Raw genomic sequence first — 11,344 nt, forward strand, 5'->3', positions numbered from 1 at the left:
GCAAAAGCATGATTGACTTCACATTCTCGATGAAACCATCACATATTGAATATATGCCAACACATATTGAAACACTCCCCAGCCGATTTAGTGAGATAAATCTATTGATTGACTGCCAAAAGTGAGACCTGGTGACAGTCCTTGCAAAGCGGCACATGCCTGGGTTACAGGTTTGATCCCCAGTCGGGGGCATGCAGGAGGCAGCCGATCAATAACTCTCTCATCATTGATGTTTTTATCTCTCTCTCTCCCTCTCCCTTCCTCTCTCTGAAATTAATAAAGATATATTTAAAATTTTTTAAAAAGAAAAAACAAAGAGGACATACAGATGACCAAGAGACATATGAAAAAATGCCCAAGGTCATTAATCATCAGAGAGATGCAAATTAAAACCACAATGAGGTATCACTTCTCACCCATTAGAATGGCTACCATCACCAAATCAACAGTGGACACATGCTGGCAAAGATGCGAATAAAGAGGAACCCTGGTACTCTTCTGGTGGAAATGCAGACTGGTGCAGCCACTATGCAAAACAGTATTCAGTTTTCTCAACAAATTAAAAGTGGAACTGTGTTTTGACCCAATGGTCCCACTTCTAGGAATATATCCTAAGCATCCTGAAACACTAATCAGAAAGAATATATGCACCCCTATGTTCATAGCAGCACAATTTACAATAGCTAAGATCTGGAAACAGCCCAAGTGCCCATCAGTAGAGGAGTGGATAAAAAAGCTGTGGGACATATACACCATGGAATACTAAGCAGCTGTAAAGAAGGATCTGGTATCCTTTGGGACAGTATGGATGGACCAGGAGAATAGTATGCTAAGCGAAATAAGCCAGGCAGAGAAAGACAAATATCACATGATCTCATTTATATGTGGAATCTAAAGAATATAATAAATGAACAAAATAGGTTCAGTGACATAGGAGCATGGAATAGACTGACGAATCTTAGAGGGAAGTCAGGGTTGGGTGGGTGGGAGAGATTAACCAAAGAATTTTTATGTATATATGCATAACCCGTGGACACAGACAATAGTGTGGTGAAGGCCTGGAGTGGGTAGTGGGTGCAAGGTAGAAGGGGTAATGGAGAAAAAAGGAGCATCTGTAATGCTTTCAACAATAAAGATAAAATTTTAAAAGAAAAGAAAATTAAACAAGACCAAAGAGTTTGGGTAGCTTGCAGCCACTTGTGAATCACAAGACCTTCTCTTTTCCAGCCAAGGAAACTTGAATGCAAATGGTTAATATCTCTTTTCTCTTACCAGAGAATACATAGCTTAAATTACCCTAGCCTTGGAAATTAAAGAACAAAGACCCCAACTAAACCCAAGGACAAATATCACTTTGTCCAGGGATGCTAAGGCAGGAGGAGGAGAAGGGGGAAAGAAGGGAGAGTTTTATTTCACTCACCAAACAAAGAAGTCAGCTGTCTTTGGGAGTGGGGGAAAAGGAGGAAGTTTATCTTACCCACTGAACAAAAAAGTCAGCAGTCTTGGGACTTGCCAAGATAAAATCACCAGATGTTCTCATAAATTCTGAGAAAAGCCACAAATAAAAGGCGGACCTTGAAATCTAGTCTGTTGCCCAAGATATGGGGCAGAGGAACCTTGAAACCTATAGACAGAAAAGTATAAGTACCCTAAACCTCCACTAGGCGGGTGCTCAGATTAACTGGGTTGCCTGCTTGTGCTTTATGCCAAGTGTATTCTTAATAAATTTGTTTGCTTTGCTCTGTTAATAAATTTGCTTGTTTGGCTACAGTATTGCTGTCTGTCACTCGTCTGAAATCTTGCTTATGAGATTGACAGGAACCGAGGAGGGGACAGCCCCCCTCCAACTCAGGGGGCTGTCTGCTAATTTGAAAGTGTACATTCCTCCTCTATTTTCTGGAAGAGTTTTGTGGAGTGTTGTTATTATTTCCACCTGAAATGTTTGATAGAATTAAGCAGTGATGCCATCTGGACAGGAGCTATTGCTTGTGGGAAGATTTTTAGTTATTAATTTAGTTGGTTTTTCTAAATATCTTACTGATTCTGTGATAAATTATAGAAACAGAGCCATTTTGAAATGGAGACTGAGCCTCCACCCTAGAGGAATTGCCTTGCACGTACCTCTTACTCCTCAAACTTTTGGAATGTTTAAAGTTGACAAAATAACCTTTGGACTGGGCCAAAGCAACATAGTATTCCACACAACTGTTTGTAAAACTAACAGGAAAGCAGATGTCCTGACTGAAAGACTGAAAATTAAGGACATTCTTTAGAATTAGAACCGCCAAGTATAGCTAAAGAATAACTTAGCTTATTAGGACTAATAGAAATTTCTTCCTTCTATTAATGTAATGATTCTCCTTCCTTTTCTCATAAAAAAAAACAAAAAAAACACAAAACAAAAAAAACACAAAAAACCCATGCCTTCACCCCATAATCAGAACATTATTGGGTTTCTGCCTGAATCAGTGCTTCCTGAATCTATTCTTTGATCTCAAACACTTGTTGCCTCTCCCCTTGGCTTTTTGTTTTCAGGTTAACAAGTCTGTTTTGGAGTTTGTGTCTTCCCTCAAAATTGTTCATTGCATCTTTGTGTATAATTTGTTCGCATACAGTTGTCGCACTATCTTATAATTCTTTCAACTTACATAGGGTCAGTGGTGCTGTTTCTCTTTTTAATCCTGATTTCAGTGATTAAAAAGGAATCTCTTTTTCAGGAATCTCTTTTTTTCTTGGTGAGTCTGCCTAAGGTTTGGGATTTTTATTGTCTTTTCAAAAAAACAACTTTTGGTTTCATTGATTTCATAATGAGAAATTCAGAATAAAGTTTACCTCTGAGGAGGGCGAAGAGAATGGGATCAAGAGTAGGACTACAGGGGACTTGCAAGGTAATAGCAGTGTGTGAACAAACGCTCCAATAAATATTTGATGAGGGAATGAAGGACTCCTAAATATGGATTTCTAATTCTGACCACTCACTGAAGCTCCAGAATCAAATTTTGAAGTGCATTTTGGATAATTCCACTTGCACATCCTATAAGATCCTCGACTTCAATATATGCAAAACCAATCACCTCATTCCCCAAATTGCTCGACTTCCTAGAGACTGACTACCATTTCTCAGGTGACTGTATACTGGGAAAAGACAAATATGCAGACCTGTCTGATGTCTGTGTACTGTATCTCACTTCCTCTGGAGCAAAAACTAGCCAACCACCTCTTTTTATTGTTGTTGTTGCTTAAAATATTTTTCAAAAGTGTAGTTGGTTGGTTGCCCTAGCCAGTTTTGCTCAGTGGTTAGAGCATTGGCCCACCAGACTGAAGGGTCTGGGTTTTATTCTGGCCAAGGGCGTGTACCTTGGTTGCAAACTCCATCCCCAGACCCAGTTAGGGCACCTGCAGGAGGCAACCAGTCAATGACATCTCTCTGTCTGTCTCTCCCTTCCACTCTCTCTGTAAAGCAATGAAAAAAATATTCTCAGGTGAAGATTTAAAAAAAGTATAATTGGTTGGCATACAATATAGTATATTAGTTTCAGAGATACAATATAAGTAATTCAACATTTAGATACTTAATGATGTGAAAATTAAATACAGAAACATCATACTGCCCAACAATTCCACTTCTGGATATATATCCAAAAAACAGGAGAACACGAATTCAAAAAGATGGTTGTACCCCTACGTTCATTGCAGCATCAGAGAAGTGAGGCAGAAGCCACTAACTCAGGCAGTTCCTGGGAAAAGCCAAAACAATGGATGCATGCTCCAACTCCTGTGCTCCGCAGGAAGAAGCTGGGAGTTGCGGTGTTTTCTCCTGCTCAGTTCCTCACTGAGCCAGGGGAGTATGTAGCAGTCCAAATTGTCTCCTTGGTTCTCTGAGGCTCCCAGCCTGGCACCTTTTCCCATCAGTACTTAGATTTGGGCGAGACAGAAACGAGTCCTTTGGGCAGCCTCACGAAAAGGCTGAATGTCAGACATATCTCTCTTTCCCTCCCCAGGGAGAAGCTGAGGCTCTTGGAGTTTTCTCCCAATTGCCACACTGTGCTGGGAGAAAGGACTATGATAAGCAAGTGTGTGCTAGTCTGAACCATTACTTTTGTTTGAAGCAGCCCCCAACCTGTGGTGCTTAGATGCAAGCAAGAGAGAAACCAGTCTCTTAGGAAGTGCTCCCAGAAAGTTGGAACATTGGATGTATTGAAACAGTTTTCTCTTTCCCTTCTGAAGGAGAAGCCACAAAGCCGGGAGTTTCCTCCTGATCGTTGCACTGTGCCTGGAGGTGAGACTCTGGTGAGAGCCATGAATTTTCCCACCCCCTTCAATGTAGTTGGTTTGTTGCTCCCCTGATGCAGAAGCCTCTAACTGCTTCCTGGATTTCTCACAAAGGAAATTGGTCCATGTGCCATTCTTGAGTCAGTGTCTCCATGGGGGAAGGAGGGCCTGGGGCTTCTTACTGCACCATTTTGCTGATGTCACCCTCTGACTCAGACGCTATAAATGAGTAAATTATATAGTATGTGAACTCTATCTTAAAAGGTGTTGTTTTTTAATTCTCTGTGCTGTACAACTTAAAATAATACAAAATAGTGTTGGATTCAAACTGTAATCAGAAAATAAAAGAAAAATTTTAAAAGAAAAATGAAATAAAATTATAAGAAGATGTGGAAGGAAGGAAGGAAGGAAGGAAGGAAGGAAGGAAGGAAGGAAGGAAGGAAAGAAGGAAGGAAGGAAGGAAGGAAGGAAGGAAGGAAAGAAAATGAAAACATAAGCCACAGACTGGGAAACAATATTTGCAAAACAAACTTATAATTTTTTTATTATTATTTATTTTTAGGGAGAGCGGAAGGGAGAGGGACAGAGAGAGAGAAACATCCATGGGCTGCCTCTCACAAATGGAGACACAGACCAGGGATCAAACCTGAAACCTGGGTATGTGCCCTGACCAGAAATCGAACCATGAACCCTTGGTGCACCGGACACTGCTCCAACCAATTGAGCCACACCGGCCAGGGAAACACACTGATTATAAAGGACTTGCATCCCAAGGAGAAAAAGTACATTCAATATTCAATAATAGGAACTCAAACAACCCAATAAGTGATTAGCAAAAAAATTGAGCAGACACTATGCTAAAGAAGATAATGGATGACCAGGAAGCTACTGAGAAGATGTTCAACCTCATTCGTCATTAGGGAAACACCAATTAAAGCCACAGTGAAATGCCGCAACATACCTATAAGCATGGCTAAAATTTTTTAAAAATACAGAGAATGCTAAGTGCTAGAGAGAATGAGGAACCACTAGAACTGTCATGCATTCTTGGGGAGAATACAAAATGGTATAGGCACTCTGGGAAACATTTTGTACGTCACTCATAAAGTTAAAAACATGCTTACCATTTGCTCCATCCAACAGGATAACTCCTAGATAACTGCCCAAGAGAAATGAAAACTAATGTTCACAGGCAACCTGTACACAATGTTCATGGCAGCTTTGACTGTACACTGGGGCTGGACAAATACCCAGACATTTCTAAGATTAATGGACACAGGGTCTAAGCTGACATTGATCCTGGAGGCCCAAAGTGTCACGATGGTGTGTGTGTGTGTGTGTGTGTGTTAGAGATGGGCTTATGAGGCGCTGGTAATAAAAAAAAAAAGTTAGGAATAGAGTTTGGTTCACAGTGAGCCGACCAGGTCCTTGGATCAACACAGTGGTAGTTTCTCCAGCCCCCAAGTTGATAATTGCAAGTGATACACTTGGCAGTTGGAGCAGTGAATCCCACAGGGTCATTGGTCTGTGGGGTAAGAGCTATCATGGTGGGGAAGGCCAAGTGAATCCTCCGATACTGGTCCCACCCCAGGCCAAGATAGTAGGTCAAAACCAAAAATTGGGATACCGGTGAGCACAGGGGTGAAGGCGGTTAGCAGATGAGTGACACTATTGGGGACCTATGAAATGCAGGGAAACAGGAGACAGTAGAGCCCCAGGGATGAAGAAAGTGGAGGAGGTGTGAAGAAGTTCTAGGATGCTCCCTGTGGGGGAGAGAGGGGAGGAGAGAGGGAGGGAAGAAATGGAAACGGCCAGAAGGGTGCTCGAGGCTTCCACTGGATGGATGGGTAATGTTTCCTAGGACTGTGGTGGGTACAGAAGATTTTGCTATAGCCTTCGTTGTCCATTTTAGCACGTCGGAAATAGCACACCATGTCTTGAAGAGTCACTGGGAGAAGTGGGAGAGGGCGTTATCCGCACACAGGCAGGGATTGTGGGGGGCACACTGGAGGAGGAGGATCAAAGATTTAGAGTGTACCCAACCTTCCTGCTCCATAACCTTCTCCACCAGACCCAGAAAAATTGGACCTTTGCGTGCCCTCCAGCAAGAGCTGTTCAGACACCCCAGGCCTCTCTTGGAGATCAGCCAGAGTAAGATGCTGGTGGGAGAGGCGACTGGGAAGACAGAGGAGTATGAATGGGAAACAGAGGAAGAAGGTGTGGAAGGAATGAAGGAGGACTGTTGGAGTAGGGGTCGGGTGGCAAGCAAGTGGAAATTCGAACACTCCAGGGCCCTATAGAAACCAAGGGAGGGCCAGGAGTGCTCAGCTCAGGGAAGCTGGAAGCAGGCAGTTCAGGAAAATTTGAGAGACAGCTGGCGCCCTGTCGCACCCGCCCACTGGCAAGCGTTGGCTGTGCATCCTTCCAGACCTTTAAAACATGTCTGCACGTACACCTATATGTATTCTCGGACCTTATATGGGACTGACTAGTTTTAAAAAAAAATTACGAATGTGTATCCAATGCCATTGCTCTGCAACTTGCTGTGTGTTTTTGAAATTTGTGAACAGGGCCTCATGCGTTTTGACTGGGGCGTCTTAATCTACCGGATGCATACACCAGTTGCATTCATCCATTTCCTTCCTGAGGGGAATTTAGAGTGCTCCCAGATTTTCCCATCACCAACACCCTTGAGCATGTGTCCTGATACACTACACGCACCAGCGTGTCTCCAGAAGATGTACCCGGCAGAGGGCCTGCCTGGTCTAGAGGGGATGGGCGCTTTTTCATTTTTAAGGTTTTCTGCTCTAAGCAAGGGATCTGGAGCGGGACTGTCTTGGTTTCAGTCCTGCCGCTGATCGCTACAAGCCGAATGACCTTGGGCCAGTGGCTGAACCTCTCAGTGCCTGTTTCTTCACCTGTAAGAGGGAGGTAGTGGTGGGTACTTCAATCCTAGGATTGTCGTGAGGATGTGTTACTATTTATCTGCAGCGCTTAGAAGAGTGCCAGGCACATAGTGTACGTGTTGTATAAGTTGCTTTTCCTGGATTTTGCCCAATTATCTTTCCAAATGGTTCTTCTGTGCTGCTGCACAGGCCACCATTTCCCCTCACCCCCACCCCCACCCCTTCAGCAGTGTGCCAAGCACGAGCTTGTTCATAACCTCTCCTACCCTTGGCATAGCTAAGCCCTTTGATTGTTGCAGACCTGGTGTGTGAAAATTGACTTATGGTCTTAGTCCGTATCTCTAGGATCTGTGATGGTGAGCATCTTTTGGGGTGTGCACTGGTCATGGGCAGTCCCTCTTCTTTAAATTCACTCAGAGTGGGGGCGGGGCTGAGGGAGGGGAGCAAACCCCAGCCCTTCCGCCAAACAGGCTGGCCAATAAAGTTCCCCGAGCACACAGCCACGGGCAGATTTGATCACGCCTCATGACAGTAGTGGAGTTGCGACAGAGACCCTACAGCCCGTAAATACAATACGACAACTCTTTTGCTCCCCTGGCCCTCTGAGGAAAAAGTACGTAGACCCCACGGTTGACCGCGTGCTCTGGTGTCCATTTGCTTATTGGGTCGTAAGTCTTGTTGTGGAAGAGTGGCTGTTGCTTCACCTCCACCCTGACCTTTCACCTCCATCCTGACCCGCCACCTCACAACCCCTCCGCCCACCCCGACAGGTGCCGTCATCTCCCCGCTTTGTACATGGGACACTCTGGACTACCTTGGCGGTGAGGCCGCGTCATCTCCCCCCTTTTGTACAGAGGCTCGTGCTTTGACTCTAGTTGGAACGTAGGTACCTGGCCAGGGGAGGTCGGACAGGAAGTGACGGAAGGGGAGCCCGAACTACTGCACTCCTCCGCCAGATTGGCTTCCAAGGGCCGCTGAGGCGTTGGGATTCTGGACCAACCAGAGGCCTCCACCCTATTGGCTAGGGCCTCGGGGGGCGGGCCTAGAAGGGAAGCACTGATTGACGGTGGGAAGCGCGCCAATGAGAAGGCCAAGGCGCGGCGTCGAAGGCGCCAGTTAGTCTCGCGCTCTTGGAGGCCAACTCGTGAGCTGCCTGTCGTGAGGTGACAGTGGGCTCCCTCAGAAGGCCTCGGCGGTCCCGCTGCCACCGTGCCCAGGGCGATCGTCTACCCCGTACCTGGGCTGTCGGGACTTGGCGACATGAGCTCCCCCGACGAGGATGAGGGGTCCGTTTGGAGAACAGGGGTCGACGCAGAGGGCGGGGAGCAGGCCGGAGGACTAGGCCATGCTTTGGGGGTGCCGCTGAGCAGCCAGGGCGAGAGCGGGTTCCCAGACCCCGAGGGCTTCGAGGAGGAGCAGGAAGTGATGGAAGCGGGAAGGGGGGTGCTCTGGGGTCGCGAAGGCCGACCTGGCTCTCCGGCCGACGTCGACGGGGACACTCTGGACTACCTTGGCGGTGAGGCCGCGATGGCCATCCTGCAGCAGCTGACCGACCGGGATGACTTGGGTGTCCGCAGAAACCCCTCCCCAGAGAGCTGCGACTCTGAAGTGTCCACCCTTTGGGTGGACTTACAGTCAGGTCCCAGTGGTAGAGGCGCGCAGGCCCATGGTTTGGTGGGATCGCCGCTGCCTTCCGCCCCCTCGTTGCACCTCAGGGGGCCTGAGGGAGGCCGAGCCTGGGGAAACCCGAAAAGAGGTGCTAAGAATAGGTCGGAAGTCACCGTGGGTCGCCAGCGGTCCTCTGCGGAAGGCCTGGTCGGCTCGCCTTCCGACTCCGAGTCATCAGATGAGTTCGGTGAGATGCAGCTGATGAGGGTGAGCATCTGTCGCAAGGGCAGAGGCCAGGCCAAACCCAAGAGCCCACAGGGCACACCCAGACACTCGATTACCCATGTCCGGGAGAAGTTCCTTCGCGTGCCAGGCTCTTTCCTGCACTCCGCTCCCCGACCACTCGCTTCGGTCGGGGAAAGGCAGGCTGTTGGGGAGCTGGACGTGTCCTCTAAGAAACCCCACAGTGTGGTCTGGGGGAAGGCGGGGAGCAGGTCCAGCTACCTGCCGGGAGCTGCTGCTGCTGCAGTCAGCCTGCCCAAGGTCACTCTTGGAAGGAAAGTGGTCGAGAAGAAATTCCTAGGGGGGGCCTCCAAAGTTGCCCTCCTGAGTACCTTTCCTTCCTGGGGGCAGAGTGTCTCAGCAGCTCCCCTGGAACCAGCCACCTTCCCCCCAATCTCTGGTATTCCACTGCTTGGGAGGGGCAAGAGGTACTCCTTGGTCCCTTTGGGAACCAAACGGTCCAAGCACACTGGCGCTGGGCAGAAGTCTGTGGCCAGGAGGAAGAGGGAGTCCCTGCCAGTCATGGTAGAAGATAAGGAACCGAAGAGAGAGCCAGGCCCAAATGTCCCAGTGAGTATGAGGCCATGCTCCTCCCCGCTCCCCACCTAGCCTTTGCCCCAGCCCTGCACTTCTCTATCTGTGCTCCTTCTGTCCCTTTCTCAGGGCTTGTCATTGGGCACCCTGGGTCATTAGGATGCCAGACCTGGGTGGTTTTAGCCAGGGCAAACCCTAAGATAGCACTCCTGTGCATGCCGGGCAACAATCTCCACAACTGGCAAGCTTCCCCACTGGGGTGGAAGGGAGGGCTGGGACAGCTGATTTGGACCGGAAGACCCCTTAGAAGTTTGGGCCCCAAAGCTTCAATGTTTAGAACCATCAGCTCCATGACTCCTACTTGCTAGCTGCTCCCCAAGCCGTCCTTGCAGGGGGCCTGGGCATTCGCAGGGCCCCACTGTTCTCTCTAGCTCGGCCTGGCCTCCTGACCTGGGGCTGACTGAGGGAGAAAGTGCTGATGTGATCAGCCTCGGAACTGCCTTCCCTATTCCCTGCCTCACTCCAGCCCCTAAGCACACGCACACGCACACATCCCGAGTCCGAATAAGTGAGAACTTTTTCTTTTAGCCTCCGACACACAGTCCAGGGCCATCATGTCGAGAATGCAACAGTGGCGACGGCAACAACAGAGCCGCCCGGATGCCAGGACACTCACAGCCCTTGGCTCTGAGCCAGGGAGAAGGCTTGCCCAGAGGGCCCACACCCTCCAGTGAGTCCGGTGGGTTTGCTGGGACTGGAGGGGAGAGGGGATGAGGAGGGAACCTCCGGCTCCGGCTCCGGCTCCGGCTCCGGCTCCGGCTCCGGCTCCAGCTCCGGCTCCGGCTCCGGCTGGGGCTCAGCCTTGCTCCCTGCCTCCCTGCCTCTCTGCCTCCCTGCCTAGCCGCCTACCCAGACAGCTTCTCAAACCACAGGAAAGCGGGTGTTGACAGGGCTGGACTCAAGTCACTTCATCCTCTGCGTGGGGTTTTGTGCGTAGGGGTGATTCGCGGCCGTGCCCCAAACTGCAACTCCAGACAGAGAGTTTCAGCGCAGAACAGGGCCTTTTCTGATAAGTCCTGTTGGGCCCCTGGGCTCGTCCCAGGGGCTGGTTTTGGCTGCAGCTCTGTGAGCGTCCAACCCAGAGCCGCACACAGTGTTGGGGACCACAGTCGTGGGTGGGCTGCCTCTGGGGAACAGGGGAGGCAAGCCCAGAGAGAAGGGTGGAGCTACTGGGCAGAGTAGGGGCAACTTGTTGCCAGCAGAGGGTGGTGCTGCCTCACATTAGACCCCGCTAAGCCCTTTCCACCTCCCTGGGAGCTTTGGAAGCTGGGTTTTGAGTTCTTTCCCTCTCAGGTGACCAGGAACCACTTGGACATCCCCCAACGCGGGGAAGGCAGCAGCAACCACCTGGAGCAGAGGGTTGTCCTCAGGTAATGCTTCCCCCGGCTCCTAGGAATACAGGCCCAAGCTAGACGATGGGATCCGTGTCCAGATTAAACCGATATGTTTCTGTCCCCCCTCCCCACACCACCACCACCACCACCACCACCACCACCACCACCACCACCACCATCATCCCGCACCTCAAGGAGGGAGCGTGCCTCCGTTCTCCACTGAGGAGCCCATGCCAGTGTAGCCCCAGTGGTAGGGAGGGGAGGAGGCCGTTGAGGGGAGAGGAGGCCTGAGTATACTAATCATTTCTCTTTCCCTGGTGTCTGCTGGCCTAGTGCCCAGAGCTGCAG

At 49.2% G+C, this 11,344-nt stretch overlaps 1 protein-coding gene across 1 annotated transcript; it reads left to right on the forward strand.

The window, feature by feature from the left end:
* The first annotated feature begins 8,438 nt into the window (after positions 1 to 8,438).
* LOC148090505 (uncharacterized protein CXorf49 homolog) lies at positions 8,439 to 9,677 on the forward strand. The gene has a single exon (XM_087813371.1). It carries the CDS (start codon positions 8,439 to 8,441, stop codon positions 9,675 to 9,677), a length of 1,239 nt encoding a protein of 412 aa, XP_087669497.1.
* Positions 9,678 to 11,344: the final 1,667 nt, after the last annotated feature.

Source organism: Miniopterus natalensis, chromosome X (genome assembly GCF_054644295.1).
Source record: "Miniopterus natalensis isolate mMinNat1 chromosome X, mMinNat1.hap1, whole genome shotgun sequence".
NCBI lineage: Eukaryota > Metazoa > Chordata > Mammalia > Chiroptera > Miniopteridae > Miniopterus > Miniopterus natalensis.